General features: G+C 39.0%; 2 protein-coding genes across 2 annotated transcripts; one reads left to right on the top strand and one right to left on the bottom strand.

Moving 5' to 3' along the window:
* Nucleotides 1-457: 457 nt before the first annotated feature.
* LOC142167794 (uncharacterized) lies at nucleotides 458-829 on the top strand. Its single transcript, XM_075227726.1, has one exon. The coding sequence runs from the start codon at nucleotides 458-460 to the stop codon at nucleotides 827-829; it is 372 nt and encodes a 123-aa protein (XP_075083827.1).
* A 13,847-nt stretch (nucleotides 830-14,676) lies between these two features.
* Nucleotides 14,677-15,698, bottom strand: LOC107784037 (fasciclin-like arabinogalactan protein 9). Its single transcript, XM_016605093.2, has one exon. It carries the CDS (start codon nucleotides 15,634-15,636, stop codon nucleotides 14,881-14,883), a length of 756 nt encoding a protein of 251 aa, XP_016460579.1. The 5' UTR covers nucleotides 15,637-15,698; the 3' UTR covers nucleotides 14,677-14,880.
* Nucleotides 15,699-16,043: the final 345 nt, after the last annotated feature.

Here is a 16,043-nt window from a genome sequence, read left to right as displayed (position 1 = left end):
GGGCCATAATTTATAGGCGCTAAGGTCACAAAATTCCTTGAAGACTTGAAAATCAAAGGATTCACATCATCACTTTTGTGATAAAAGACTCAGAAGAAAGGGACCTATATGTAATTAGTAAGACTTAGGGGATAAAATTATTATATAGGAAAAGAAGGGAAGTTAGATTGTTAAAAGGAGTGGTTAGTGCTCTAACAGTGCTAACAGAAATAATGAAATGAAAATGGATTCCTCTCTCCCTTCTCTCTTACTTTCTCTCTCTATAAATTACATGCAAATTATTGTCAATTGGTAGTTTCTTCTCTTGAATCGTATAAATTCACATGGTATCAGAGCAGCGATCGTTGAAATTGTGTAGATCCACAGCTCGTTTATGAGAATTTGAAGCCCAACAGTAGAGGATACTGAGGTTGATCAGTTACCTCATAACCATCCTCTATTCCTTCGAGATTCTGACATGCCTGGAACAAAGCTGATATTGCTAAAGCTCACAGGGCCAGAGAACTATGCACTGTGGAGTAAGGTGATGAAAGTTGCACTCTTGGTGAAGAACAAAATAGGGTTTGCGGATGGCACTTGCCTTAAGAGCTCTTACAGAAGCGAGTTAGCTGCACAGTGGGATAGGTGTAACGCGGTGGTATTATCATGGCTCAGTAGCACAGTATCAAGCGAATTAGTGCCGAGTATTATGTATGCTGCGAGTGCAAGAAAAGTTTGGGACGAGTTCAAGGAAAGGTTCGACAAAGATAATTTGACCAGGATCAATCAACTTTGGACTGAAATTGCAACAATTAGACAAGGTACAGACTCAACTGCTTTTCAAAGATGAAAGAGTTCTGGGATGAATTAGACATACTAGAACACTTACCTTCGTGTGATTGTGAGGAGTCGAGGCCATATGTCAATCACTTGGTGAAATAGAGACTACTACAGTTCCTTATGGGGCTGAATGAGAGTTATGGCCAGATAAGCAATATTTTGCAGAGAAGGCCAGTACTCACTGTAAATCAGGCATATTCAACTACAGTGCAAGAGGAGATTCAAAGAGCATTAGCAGTTGTTGAGACAAATAAGGATCCTCTGACTATGTTAGCAGGTAAAGGACAAATGTTCAAAGGAAAGAAACCAAGCATAATTTGCGAACACTGTGGGTATAACGGCCATCTAAAGGAAAATTTTTACACGATAATAGGGTATCCAGCTGATTTTAAGAGCAAAAAGAAAGGGCAACCATGTGGATACAAACCTTATGCCAACAGTTTGAATACAAAAGGAGGAACGGATGTCAAAGTGCAGGTTCCAGGAAGCTTCATGACAGAGGAGAACTACAAACACTTAGTCAATTTGCTGACCAAGTCCTCTATATGAGAAGGATCTGTTGATGCAATAAGTTCATCAAACATGGCAGGTATAGTGTCATTGTTGTCTAGTGTATCCAATGGCAGAGTATATGATTAGATAATAGATACAGGTGCATCACATCACATAGCATTCAGCAAAGAAATATTAGAGAGTCTCAAAGAAATTGAAGGAGAGAAAAACTATAGAGTAGAAATACCTACAAGAGACAAGTCAAAGATTACACACTTAGGAGATGTATTCATTCTGGGAAAACAAAAGATAGCAAATGTGTTACATGTGCTAGATTTAAGTTCAACTTGCTTTCAATATCCAAGCTAACTAAAGAATTGTGCTACTTAGCTACCATCTACTCTAATTTCTGTGTGTTTTAGGGGCTTTACAATGACAAGGTGTTGGGGATTGGTAAGGAAGACAGTGGACTCTACATACTAAGAAGGGAAGGAGTGGTAGCAGCTGGAACTTTTGAAGAAGAGACAATATATACTACATTGTGGCATCAAAGACTAGGACATGCACCACCAAGCACTTTACAGCAACTGGAGGAGCTGAAGAATAAAGTTGATGCAAGCTTGCACAAAACATGTGAAGTTTGTCCACTAGCTAAACAAAGTATACTTAAATTTCCAAATAATAGCAGTAAGTCTAGTAGTATCTTTCAACTTGTGCATGTTGATGTGTGGGGCCCATATAAAGTTCCAACTTATGACAAGAAGCATTATTTTGTGACAATAGTTGATGAATTTAGTCGATATACTTGGATTTTCTTGTTGCATTCAAAGAGTGAAGTAATAGTTATGTTAAAAGACTTCTTTGCCTTGGTTAAGAACCAATTAACACTATGATAAAAACTATAAGATCAGATAATGGCACAGAGTTCTTCAATACTCAGTGCAATGATATGTTTACATCACTTGGTATTGTGCACCAAAGCAGTTGTCCATATACTCCACAATAAAATGGAGTTGTGGAGAGGAAGCATAGACACATTCTGGAGATAGCAAGGGCTTTAAGATTCCAAAGTGGTATGCAGTGAAGTTCTGGGGAGACTGTGTGAAGACTGTTGTATACTTGATCAATAAGTTGCCTTCAGAGGTTTTGGAAGGAAAATCTCCCTTTGAAATGTTGCATAAAAAGTTACCAAAGGTTGATCATTTAAGGGTGTTTGGTTGTTTGTGCTATGCAAGCACATTACCTAGAGGTGACAATTTTGCCCCAAAAGCAAGAAGAACTATCTTCATAGGGTACTCAGAGACTCAAAAAGGCTATAAGTTATTTGATTTAGATACTAACACCTTCCTTGTTAGTAGAGATATCAACTTTAGAGAGAATATATTTCCTTTCCAGACTCATCACATGGAACAGGAGGATCTGTTTCTTCTTAATACCACAGACACAACTGAAATAATGGAAGGAAATAATATAGTTATGTCACCTGAGTCACCTGATTGTGCCAGTGATCACAATGCTGATCAAGCAGAACCAACCCAAGAATATGAAGTCATTCCAGAAGTTCAGAATTCGGCTCTTGACTCAGGTAGGGATGGGCATAAAATTCGAGAAACTGAATTCCGAACTGAACCGAATTAATTTAGTATTTCGGTATCGCTTTTTTCGGTATTTCAATATTTTTCGGTATAGGATTTTTGGTATTTCGGTATTTCAGTACGGTATTCGGTATTGAGTTTTTGATATTACGGTATACCAAAATATCAAAATATTTTAAGTCCAAGCCCACCTCTATTTCTATTCGCCAGTTGGCGAAGTGGCGTTAAGCATCCCTAGCGGTACGAAAAGAGGGGTCGTGATGATATCATCTACGTCCGTACCGCTCCTCGTGGAGTAGATCCCGCATCCAACCAAGTCTTTGACCAGGAAACGGGAGAATTCCCACTACCGCTAGCAGGCCAGCCGGGCCGTGAGCGCGGTGGGAACGGGCTTCCCAAGAAGCCAGCCCGGGCTTCCCAAGAAGCCAGCCCGGGCCGGGGTCAGCATAGAATGAAGGGGACGGCCCTAATCTTGTGTTGGCTTTGACAGCATAATAAATGTCCGGAGGACAGAACAAAATCTTGAATTCCCGGGTTTCCTTTGCCAATAGACCAATCAATGGTGCTCTATCGGAAACAAGATTCAGTCGCTACAAGCCAAGCCCACGGCGGAGCACTCCTAAGGCTTGGTGAGCTAGGTTTAGTGACTGGGGCGGCATTTTTTCTGAAGAATTCGCCATGATATACCTGATCCATGCATAATATCATGAAAAATGGATACAAATTTTTGACTGCTACTTAGTATTGGCAATAGGTCTGAAAAAGTATCTAAAAATATAAAATTTAGATATTTGTACCCTGTCGAAGTAAGGAACCATGGATTTTCAGCCCAATAAGCCTAAGCCCAACACCCCAAGTTCCCTAATTCCCTGTGTAAACTTGAATTATGTTGCTCGTTAGATGCTGGCATGCTGCTCGTTAGAAATTTAAAATGATTTCCTTTTAATGAATTCTACTGCTGGCTTATTGTTGCAAACTTGCAATTGCAATTGTACTGGTTGCTCATGGTTCCTTATCAAACTTTTTGGCCTTCTTGCTTAGATAAAGTGTATTTCCTAAGGCTTACTTCACATGTTATCATTATGGACAAAATTGTTTAAGTTATGGATGATGAGAATTGAAAAAGGAACTTTATTTACATAAAAGAAAATGCAGCAATGCCTTATATTAAATAAAGTGTTGCTTAATATTCTTCTTCAATTGCTTGGTTCCACATATTTCACACACAATACTCATCTGTGAAATGATTTATACAGCCTGCTAGCTTAGCACAGCGTGTCCATTGCCCACTCTCCATTTAAAATATCTATTTATGTTTGTAAAACATTTCCTTTTAAAAATACGATTTCGTTAATGTATCAAACCGAAACCGTACATAAACCGTACCAAAACAAAATAAGAAATATCGAACCGTACCGAACTACTTTGGTACGGTATTTGGTACACACAATTGATAAACCGAATATCGAATACCGAAATACCGAACTGAAGTTCTTAAATACCGAACCGAAGTACCGAATGCCTATCCCTAGACTCAAGGGAGATGACACAACATGAGACACATTACCAAATGCATCATGCACTGCCAGAATCTATTGCAGTTCCCTTAGTAACACAACTCAATGATCAGCTGCATAAAATAGCACCAGGTGCAGAGCCTTATATGACTCAAACTACACCACCAGCTGCACTTAGGAGATCAGGTAGGGGGGTCAAACCTGCTATCTGGCTAAAGAATTATGTTACTACTGGGAAACCATCAGACATAGCTCTTATTCCATCTCCCAATATGTGTCATGTTCATTTTCCAACTCATTACCAAGCCTATCTAACAGCTTTTTCAGCAGAAGTAGAACCAGTTTCTTTTTCAGAAGCTTCACAAGATACTAGGTGGGTTGAAGCTATGCAGAATGAGATCAAGGCCCTAGAATATAACAACACTTGGGAAATAGTAGACTTACCCTGTGGTAAGAAAGCTAATAGCTCTAAGTGGGTGTACAAAATCAAATACAAGGCAAATGAAGAGATAGAAAGGTTTAAAGCAAGACTTGTAGCTAAGGGCTACACATAACAAGAAGGTCTAGATTACCATGAGACCTTCTCACCAGTGGCAAAAATGATAACAGTCAGAACTGTAATTAGTCTGGCAGCCTCAAAGAATTGGCATCTCTTTCAAATGGATGTCAATAACGCTTTTTTGCAGGGAGACCTTTATGAGGAAGTTTACATGCATCTGCCCCAAGGTTTTCATAGGCAGGGGGAGTACAAAGTTTAAAAATTGTCAAAATCACTCTATGGCCTTAAACAAGAATCTAGGCAATGGAATATTAAGCTAATTGATGCCTTGACAGAAGCAGGATATTTGCAAGGTGCTTATGACCATTCACTCTTCACAGAGAAGAATGGTGCAGATGCGGTGATTATATTGGTATATGTTGATGACTTACTGATCACATGGAGTTGTGAAACCATGATACAAGCAGCAAAAGAAACATTGCATTTGAACTTCAAAGTTAAGGATCTAGGGGAGTTAAAATACTTCCTAGGTATAAAGATCATGAGGTCACCAAAGGGAATTCTTCTCAACCAGAGGAAGTATGCACTTAGTCTGATTTCTGAAGTTGGATTGAGTAGGGCAAAACCTGCAGGCTCTCCCCTTGAACAAAACCAAAAGCTGACAACAGTAGATTGTGACAAGCATATAGGAGTGACATGAGATGAAGAATTACATGATATAATTGGATACCAAAAGCTTATAGGAAAACGAATATATCTGACCATAACTAGACCAGGCATATGCTTTGTTGTTCAGATGCTAAGTCAATTTATGCAACATCCAAAATAGTCCCACCTAGAGGTAGCATTGAGAGTTGTAAGATACATTAAGGGGTGTCCAGGAAGAGGAGTGATGCTGAAAAGGGAACCTTTGGAACAAATCACAACCTTTTTTGATTCAGACTGGGCAGCTTGCCCAAAAACAAGAAGATCTTTTACAGGGTACATAGTAAAGATGGGAGATTCCTTGATCTCATGGAAATCTAAAAATAGTAGACTGTGAGCAGAAGCTGAATACAAGAGCATGATAGTTGTGGTATCTGAAATAGTTTGGCTTATAGGGTTGATAAAAGAGCTTGGGATTGAAGTTCAAATACCTATGAAGTTATTTTGTGATAGTAAAGCAGCTCTACAGATTGCTGCCAATCCAATATATCATGAAAGAACTAAACACATGAAATAGATTGTCATTTTGTGAGGGAAAGGATCAAAGGTGGACTAATTGCACCAGAACACATCTCAACAAAAGACTAAGTTGCATACATGATGACCAAGGCCTTAGGTACTGCACATCACTAGATTCTTGTGTCCAAGCTGGGAGTGTTGGATGTTTTCTACTCTCCAGCTTGAGGGGAATTTTTGTGATAAAAGACTCTACTAAGAAGAAAGGGACCTATCTGTAATTAGTAAGACTTAGGGGATAAAATTGTAGTATAGGAAAGGAAGGAAAGTTAGATTGTTAAAAGGAACGGTTAGTGCTCTAACAGTGCTAACAGAAATAATAAAATGAAAACAGATTCCTCTCTCCCTTCTCTCTAACTTTCTCTCTCTACAAATCACATGCAAATTACTGTCAATTGGTAGTTTCTTCTCTTGAATCGTGTAAATTCACAATCACCTTATCACCCGAGTGCAAAAGGTCGATCAGAGTCAACAAACAAGGTGAGTATCCAAAATCTCAAAAAGAGATTGGAAGCAGCCAAAGGCAAATGGCCCGAAGAGCTGCCGGGAGTATTATGGGCGTATCGAACAACGGCCAAATCAAGCACGGGGGAGACTCCTTTCTCTCTCATATACGGAGCAGAAGCCTTGATCCCAGTGGATGTAGGAGAACCTACCCCGAGATACTTCCGGGTGGATGAAGAAATAAATAACGAAGCATTATTGGTTAAATTGGAACTGCTCGACGAACGTGTGGACTTGGCGCAAATGAGGATGGCACCCCAAAAATAGAGAATGGAAAGCTATTACAATCGAAGAGCCAACCTTTGTTATTTCAAAGTAGGAGACTTGGTTTTAAGGAAAGTAACTCAAAACACCTGGGAGCTCAATGCAGGAAAGCCAGGTCCGACGTGGGAAGGCCCCTACCGTGTTTCATCTGTCACCGGAAAAAGGGTCATACGAATTGAAAAATCAAGACAGAATAAAGTTGTCGAGCAACTGAAATATGGCACACCTCAAAAGGTTTTTAATGAGGCAGCAACAGAAAGCATACTATGAAGGAAGCTTCGTTGGTCAGAAATAAGATCTTTAAATGACAAGGCACGCAGGCAACGAGCCACTACAGAGCGGTTAGATAGTCTTTTACTCGATAGCGAAGTTCCTACCGGGAAACAAAGATTGTTATCGGGTCAAAGGTTACTCGACTGTTCATGAGTGCAAGTCACTAGGGGTGGTTAGGTAATCTTTGGCTCTATAGCAAAGTTCCTAACGGGAATGAAGTTTGCTATCGAACCAAAGATTATCCAACCATTCACTAGTGGAATCTTCAAAGGAGCAAGACTTCCAGTGTTCCAATTCTCATTCTTCACATTCGAACACTAGGAGGAATGATATGAGAATACAGCAACATAATTTCCACATTGACCGAGATTATGAAATTCGAGAATAAAATTGTATCATCGGGACCGGGGACTGCTAGGCCAGCCCTGTAGAAACAAATTGTATAAGTTAACCACAAGTAATAGCAATTTCTTTTTAGCACAACGAATGCTTATGTACTTTTGAAAATGGAAGGAATAAAGCAAAGTCCTTTTATTTTTATCTTGTTTCTTGTCTGAATGATGAATTAATTTTATCATTTGAAAGTTAAACAAGTACTTCAAATGTTAGTTTTATGAACATGAGACGTCCTCTTCAAGAGCACCGTAAACATAAGAGGGCCCTCTCTTATGAAACCCTCACGGCAAAGGGTTGATTCCTGAAGAACTTATGCACATCCAAATGCTATCGGGAAAAAATGCACCCGAAGCCTCGCATAACTCGACGCAAAAAGAAAAACTTAGGCAATACTTAAACAAAAATTACGCAAAGAGAAAAACTTGCGCAATACTTAAACAAAAACATACTTCTATATACAACAAACGTGCCATGCAGCATAAGTACAAAAGTATGGAAAAGAGAAACAAAGTGAAAAGAAAGCAAAAGGCTAAGCTACTACATCCCCGAAATCCGGAGGAAGAGAAGCATTTGCACCCACAGGAGAAGTAGGCGGATCCGCCGCCGGCTCAAGATCTTGGCCTTCAACATCATCCCCTTCAGGTTCTTCTTTAGTTCCCAAGAACTCAGAACCGGAACCAGAAAAGTCAGTAGCATCAGGTTGAACTGGGAGACCCCTTCGGGCAGTTGACTCCAGCTCACGAGCCTTGGCGATTTTGGCATCAAAGCCAACGACGCTTAGGCCTCTTCCAAGGTTTTTCTCCTCATGCTATAGATAGAATATGATTTTTCAACAATGAGAGAAGTCGCTCGGCGCTGGAGTTCTTCCTTAAGCTAGTCAACCCCGGTCGAAAGGTTATTCTGCTCAGATCTAGCGGCCTGGAGGGTGACATCAAGGTTACAGATAGTGGAGTTATAAACTTTGTTATGCTCTATGACTCTCTCATGCCTCTTTTCCAACCGTGTATACTTCTCCTCAGCAGCAGCAACTTCTTCAGCTTTGGAGTTCATGACTGCCTCCAAATTATTTAGTCTTTCAGTAGATACAGCCCTGCGATCGGCAGCAGCAAGAACAGTATTCTGGACCTCAACCCACGTTGCCTTAGCTTCTTCAAATTGTACCCTTAACAGGGCGGCCTCTTGGCCGAGGGTCACTACCTCTTGCTCGCTTTGCTGCAAACGAGCCTCCAACTCAATGGCCTCAGCGGCTTGTGCTTCTAGTTCCGGAAGGCGAGCAGTAATTTGATCTCGCTCGGTCAATAATTGATCCCACTCGGAGGTGAGTTTCTCCTTGTCAACGATCAACCTCTGAAGGCCTTCGGAAGCAAGGAAGTTAGCCTGCAAAACATAAGTACAAATTAAAAATCCTGCCATAATAAAGATAGAAGGAACAACAAAGGGAACAAGGATCGTACTGCCGTTGCGTTGTGTATGGCATTGTTCACCATACACTCTCCCGAGAGAGATTGTATTTTTTTCCTATCCTTTTCTGAAGCCAGAGGCTTTAGATAATTAGCAAATTCCACCGGTGGGGACAGTAGATGGCATTCGGTAGAAATAGAGAGGGAAACATTCTTCCTCCTCTGAGGATCTTCGGAGGGGGCCGAATAGTTATGTCCCAAATTCCCATGAACTAGGGACTGGGGAAGAGGTACATCCTCTTCTTGGATGACTGCGGCCGGTGGAGATGATGTAGCAGTTGCTGGTCGTAAAGGCAAAGTTGGCGAAGAAGGATATGAAGCTAATGGCATTGTAGGTTGAGAAACAGTTGTGGCAAAAGCAGTGCTAGTTGTTAGTTGCACATCAACCAAAGATGGAAGAGACCCGGTACCCAGCCTCACGTTACAGAGAACATCGACTGGGACTCGGAAGCAGGAGTTAGCATCTTCCACTATATCATATTCCCCAGAGCGTCGGGACGTCATCCTCGGTTGGCGTAACTAGCTCGACAGATTAAGCATTTTGTTGAGCTGATGAAGGTCATATTCTTCTATGTAGAGAAGCCCCATCATCACTGGCTCCTCTATCATCATCGATTACCACAGTGTCTACGGCTGGCTCGAGCGCTGCGTTCTTCGCTTTTTTATTTTTGCCCTCGACTATAGACAAACGTTGCATTTTTTGTCGCTTGTTCTGGCCGGAAACTCCGAGAAGAAGCACTTGCACCGGAAGCAGGCCCGATGACACACATTTGGGTGAAAGCCTCCTGCAGCAACCTCACCACATCAGCAGGATCGGCCAAAACGTCCACCTCGGGGACGGTAACAGAGCCCTGCGGAAGACTAGAATTCAACAGAAAAGAAAAGTTAACCAATTTTCCTATACGAAAAGTAAAAAACAAGATAAGTTCAACCTACCATGATTTTTCATCTTCCACCCATATTTAAGGGTCAGTTCTTTCCACTTGCGGGTCTCAAGAATAGTGACATCCAAATTTTTCTGGACCCACTGGTCCAAGCTTTCAACCCTTGGTGGTGTCCACCAAGTTTCTAAAATAGTTAAAGAAGAAGGATCAGTAATAGCATGGGACGATCTTTAACTAGAAGAGAAGATAGACGTTGAACTTATGAGTACAGTTCCATGATTCAGGAAAGGATGGAGTTGTAGCCGGGATGATGTCCCTGGTGGCAACTGCAATGAACCGTTCCATCCATCGACGGTCGTTTTCATCATCCATACTGGTGAGTAAAGCATGGTGACCATGTTTGCTAAAGTTTATCATTCCTTCACAAAAAATCTTGGGGGAATAAAGGTTCATCAGTCGAGCCAGGGATAGCTCTTCCCCCGTCTCCTGACATAGACGCTGAAGACATGCGACCATTCGCCACACATAAGGGATCACCTGTGCCAAGAAGACGTGGTAACGGAAGCAAAACTCCAAGATAACGGAGTCAAGTCCCCCGATCAATGAGAATGGACCCGGAGTGAAGGGGTACGTATAAACATACACAAATCCCTTCTTGGAGAAGGTTACCCGCTCCGCTAGGTCAGGAGCGATGATGTTCAAATCTTGCCAACCACAGTCTTCCTTCACAACAGGGATGCTAGAAGGACGGATGGAAGAAGGATATACACCAGCACCCATATGCGGGGGTTAGCAGAAGGGTACTTCTCTTCGAAGTCTTTAGTTGTAGTAAGCCTTCTGGGGATAATGGTGTTCACCATAGGAAGAGCAACATCATCAGTGTTTTCTTTATTCTTTGAAGCACTGGAATTTCTGGAAGAGGAGGCCATTGTTATCAAAAAGAAGTAATAGTTTTTTCTCTGAAGAAAAGGATTAAAGGAAGTTGAAAACAAGTGTGAGTTGAGTAAAAAGAGTTTAGAAAATTATGAAGTGTAAAAGGAGAAGATTGAGGCGTATAAGTAAAGGAATATGCGGCTAAAATCATGGCCATAATTACCTCGAGAGCCGGTGAAACTGTTGCTGAATCATGGGATGACGCGTGTTCGGGGCATTAAATGCAGATAGACATACGTCTAATCAACCGTCAGAAACTTTTCAGAGGGGGTCAGAGAATTTTTTGCCAAGAAAGGTATCTTCACCAACTTTCCGGTGACACAAAGATGTGCCACCGAAAAGCAGGGGGACTCTCTATATAGGGTAAAATATGTTCATATTAAATGCTCACATAATAAAGTGACACGTGAAGCCGAAGGCAGATGGAAAGCAAGACAAATGGAAATCAGGTCTGAAGGCAGCAATCTCGTTTGTTCCCGAAGGGAATGTTGTTAATTGCCTACCACCCGGTAGCATTTAATGGAGAATATTTTATAGCATTAAATACGTAGTCCGTTACAGAGAATATGGAATTCATTACCTACCGTTACACATTCTTCAATGGCCCCCATAATTGTCATTTAAAAGGGACTTGATCCTAGGACTTTGCTCCCTAGGAAGAACTATAAATAATGAGCTCAACAACCATTGTAGGACACGAATTTTCTGACAAGCTTACGTTATATACTGCTCAAAGCTCAATAATATTTAATCTTATTGCTTATTAATATTGTTACTACTGCCTCCGGAAGCTCTGCTCCAGGAACCAAGATTTATGTTGTCTTATCTCAATCTTTACGCTAAGTCTTATATTTTTATTTAATTTATTTATCATTATGGGATCAAATTGATTCACTTGTCTATAAACCACGTATAAATTCAACTGTATCATTTTACGGGTAAACAAGCGTAGCGCTTGAAAGATGAGCATACCATGTCCCATGCATACCTTGTTCATTGATTGGCTTAGAAGGTCTTTGGTTATTATTTGAGTTGAAGAAAAAAATATATATGTACGTGAAGTTGAATTAAGTTGAAAGTTTTGGATTTTTTTTTTTTATGTTTTTACAATAAAGATTAAATTGTGTTGCAAAAAAGAGAAAAACAAAAATATTCGCCGTAACTTTTTCGTTATATAAACGAAATGTAAATACCACTTTTAAACGGAATAACAATGAGATTATTTTTTTTCAAAACAGAAACAGACAAGTACTTTAGGAAAAGAAGTGTTAATTTGACAGCATGAGATATTCTCTCAGATTATCAACATATTCCCAAGTGTAATAATTTGAAGTGTCATATCTACATATCCATTCTGATCAACAACTATTCACTATTTTTTTTTAAATTTAGATATGATTTATTAGTAAGAAAATCTTGCCACATGGCCACTGGCCACTGGCCACAACTATTGTTATATGTTGTTCCCTTGTGTTTCCAGAAAAGCTCTTATCATGATCATTATGTTGAATCATTTGAAAAAAATTATTGAAGACATATTATTGCTAGAAATATTTTTGCTAGGTAGAAGAATATTAGGAAATATACAAAGTAAAACAAAGGTTATATCTTCAACGAAATTTGAACTTGAACTCCCTTAATCCTAACATCTCCAGCTAGACAGTGATAGTAAGCCATGCTAGCTCCACATGAGTGCCTTTTAAAAAGAGGCTAAAAAACACTCACCACTCAATTCGGCCCTTTTCTATTTGTGTTAAAGTGCGTATTTTATTTGCGCCTATTAAAGGTATAGGTAAAAAAAAAAAAAAAAAAAAAAAATAGTAAGCCGACTCATTGATCTTCCAAAGGCCAAGAATAAGAGTTGACAAAAGCCAGCAAAAATATAGTTTAAAATCTCCATTTGTGTATAAACCAGTTTGATCTGCAAGGACTCGTTTGGTACGAGAAATAAGAGATAATTAATCCCGGAATTAAATTTGAGATGAATTTATTTCACGTTTGGTTGAGATAAAATCGTGGTATAACTAATCTCATGATTAGTTATTCTCGGATTGCAGTATTTTTTATCCTCGTTGGAGGGTAGAATAACTAATCCCCGAATAACTAATCACGAGATAATTAATCATGAGTTAACTTATTTCCCAATCAAACGACCCCTAAGTCTAAACCAGGGGCATATCTATGTGTTGAGCATGGGGTAGGTGAACCTATGCTCCTCTCTCGATACTATTTATGATAATGTTATACTTCTTAAAAATTCTTTAAATACACATGTGTGTACCCAAGTTCAAAGAGTCCTATGGAGTAATGATTATTGAATACACTTTTACAAGTGAAATTAGAGGTTCAAACATACAGTTTGTAGGCATCTTCAGTGTCCCTCTTGTATTTTAATTAAGTATTTCTTTTTTTCTTCTTTCTTTTTTAGTTGATTTATTCATTCAAAATTCCCATATCTAATACATTATCGCAATCCATGATCTCCTTTTGTCATCGCAAAATTTTATATAATTAAAAGTAACAATAACAGATGATATAGCATGGTTCAATGATTCCAACATTTTTGATATGGAGTATAAGTGTTTATATTAAAAAGGGAAAAGGCTCAAAATTGTCATCGTGGTCTTCGAAATGGCTTATATGTACCCTTCGTTTGAAAATGAGGTCACGTGTAACCTTGCCATTAAACAAGTGGTCCATTGATACCCTTCTCGACTAACGGCTGGGCCCTTTGTTTTTCCTCAAAAAATTCACATCACGACATGTGTCCTCCAAAACCACCCTCATTTTTTTTTACATGCCCTCTCACTTATTTTACCCCATTTTTCCACCCCCTTTAGCCCATCCGCATCACACCCCAAACAATACTTCACCACAAAAATTACCATTCATTAGTCTTTCATTGTTGTCGAAGCAGAGTCACTTTCAATGGCGAAGCCACATTGAACCAAGGGGTGTCAAGCGATACTCCTTCGTCGAAAAATTACACCATATTGCTAGATAATCTTTTTTTATTTTATGTATATTTACTATACGTTGACTCCCTTTGATTTTTCGATATATCTAATTATTTATATTTTGACACTCAATTCGGGCTCGGCACTGGTTACTTTATCTTGATAATTAATGAGACCTAAATATTTGCAAGTGAAATTACATGTAATATAATTTAACGGGACATAATAGACATAAATAGAGGGGGGGGGGTTGTAATAATCAACGGAAGGTGGGTAACATCTTTCAAGAAGTATTATTTCGGAGGACACGTGTCGTGGTATGAATTTTTTGAGGAAAAACAAAGGGCCCAAAACGGAGCCGTTAGTCGAGAAAGGTATCAGTGGACCACTTGTTTAACGGCAAGGTTACACGTGACCTCATTTTCAAATGGAGGGTACATATAAGCCATTTCGAAGACCACGAGGGCAGTTTTGAGCCTTTTCCCTATTAAAAATCACTAAAATTGCAGGAAATTATTTTAAATTTTAACCTATAATTTCTAAATGATAATAGATTCATGGTAAGAACCTAAAGGTTGAACTTGTCAAATATCAATTTTAAATTCAGATCTTTATAATAGTGCACCAATTTTCTTGAAATCTTGGATCCGCAAACAATGACTTCCAAGTTCATGGCCCTCTCATGTACCAACTAAACCAAATAATGACATTTTTTAGTTCTCCAAGTCAAGGCTGCGTGTGATTTTCTTTTAAATCAAAACATGTTTGTCAATATTTGATAGAGAAAAATCAAGATATTTCAAAGCATTATATTCCCACCCTCCACCACCTAAAAGTAAAAAAGAAATGGAGAACAAATAAATAAAATAATAAAAGAAAGCACAGCTGTATTTTCAAGAGTGTGTACAACTGTAATACTTATATGAAGAAGAAATTACAGCACAAAAGAATGAAATAAAATTGACAAACAACAATCAAACTTGAAGAAGATAAAGAAAAAGAGGAAGATACAAATGGCAAGAATGAATTTTATAAGCAAATAAAATATAAAAGATATAGTTTGCCCTCAAGAAAGTGCTCCCATGCAAAACAAGAAAACTCCAGAAACCAAACCAAAAGCTCCAACATTAATCCTCTTAGCACCATTTGGAGCAGGAGATGGTTCTTTAGCTTTGGTTTTGTCAGCAGTAGAACCACTTTTAGCAGAATCATTACTAGGAGCAGGTGCATTATCAGAAGATGGAGTCTTAGCATCAGTAAATTCCAAAGGAATCAAAACCTTATCCAATTGGTAAACAGCCAAAGGAGGGTCTTTTCTTATAGCATTATAAATATTTGTTTCCACAGCTCCAGATGAGACATTCACTTGATTATTCTGTCCAGTAAAGTTAAGTCCAAAAGGCTCACCTTTTGGTCCTGTTGCTTGTGTTCTAACAGGATTGCTAACTGTTTGTAAATCATCAAAGCTGTAAAATTTAGGTAGTACATGGTACTGAATAAGTTGTACTTTTTGTTGGTCATTGAGTTTGTTGAGAGTACCACCTGGGAGATTGGTAAATGCATTGTCTGATGGTGCAAAAACAGTCATACCTTGGTTTGAATTGTTGACTTGGTTGTTGATTTGCATTCCTACTTGTGTTTCGTTAAGAAATTTAATGAATGTGTTGTATTGTCCTGGTTTTTTGAGAATTGCAAAAATGTCTATTGGTCCTGTGGGTGCTGGAGCTGGAGCTGTTGGAGATTGAGCTTGAATTTGTGGAAAAAGAATAAAGAAAAGTGGGATTAAAGATAGAAAAATGAGAGGAAGAGATCTTTGAGCCATGGTTTGGAGGAGAAGTGTGAGATAGAGAATATGGGAAATGGAAGTGTTGATTAGATGAATGGAAGTGGGAATTTATGGGATAAGCTTTGTGGGGTAAGCCTTGGTGGAATGAGCTGGCTATGGACTTGAATCAAGACAAATCTTATTTGAAAGCGAAAATATAACAACCAATAAAAAGACTATAAGAATAAAATATACTATCACTAATAAAACCCCAAAACATACTTTGTCTTTCCATAATGCTAACGTTAAGAAAATAGACGTTGGGCAGACTGCCGACGACACAAGGAGAAACCAACTCATTCTTTTAATCAATATAGAAACTTTAACACTTCTTAACCTGGACAAATAAAGTGTGAATAACATAATATTTGGGTCCAACGTTAAGAAATATAACGACATGGATC

The sequence above is a fragment of the Nicotiana tabacum genome, chromosome 2, assembly GCF_000715075.1.
Source record: "Nicotiana tabacum cultivar K326 chromosome 2, ASM71507v2, whole genome shotgun sequence".
In the NCBI taxonomy this organism is placed as follows: domain Eukaryota; kingdom Viridiplantae; phylum Streptophyta; class Magnoliopsida; order Solanales; family Solanaceae; genus Nicotiana; species Nicotiana tabacum.
Note: the sequence above shows the minus strand (reverse complement) of the source record. Positions and strands in the feature narration are given on the sequence as shown.

What these genes read in the sequence shown, in the direction of transcription:
- LOC142167794 (XM_075227726.1), top strand. Translation starts at nt 458, where the DNA reads ATGCCTGGAACAAAGCTGATATTGCTAAAGCTCACAGGGCCAGAGAAC.
- LOC107784037 (XM_016605093.2), bottom strand. Translation starts at nt 15,636, where the DNA reads ATGGCTCAAAGATCTCTTCCTCTCATTTTTCTATCTTTAATCCCACTT.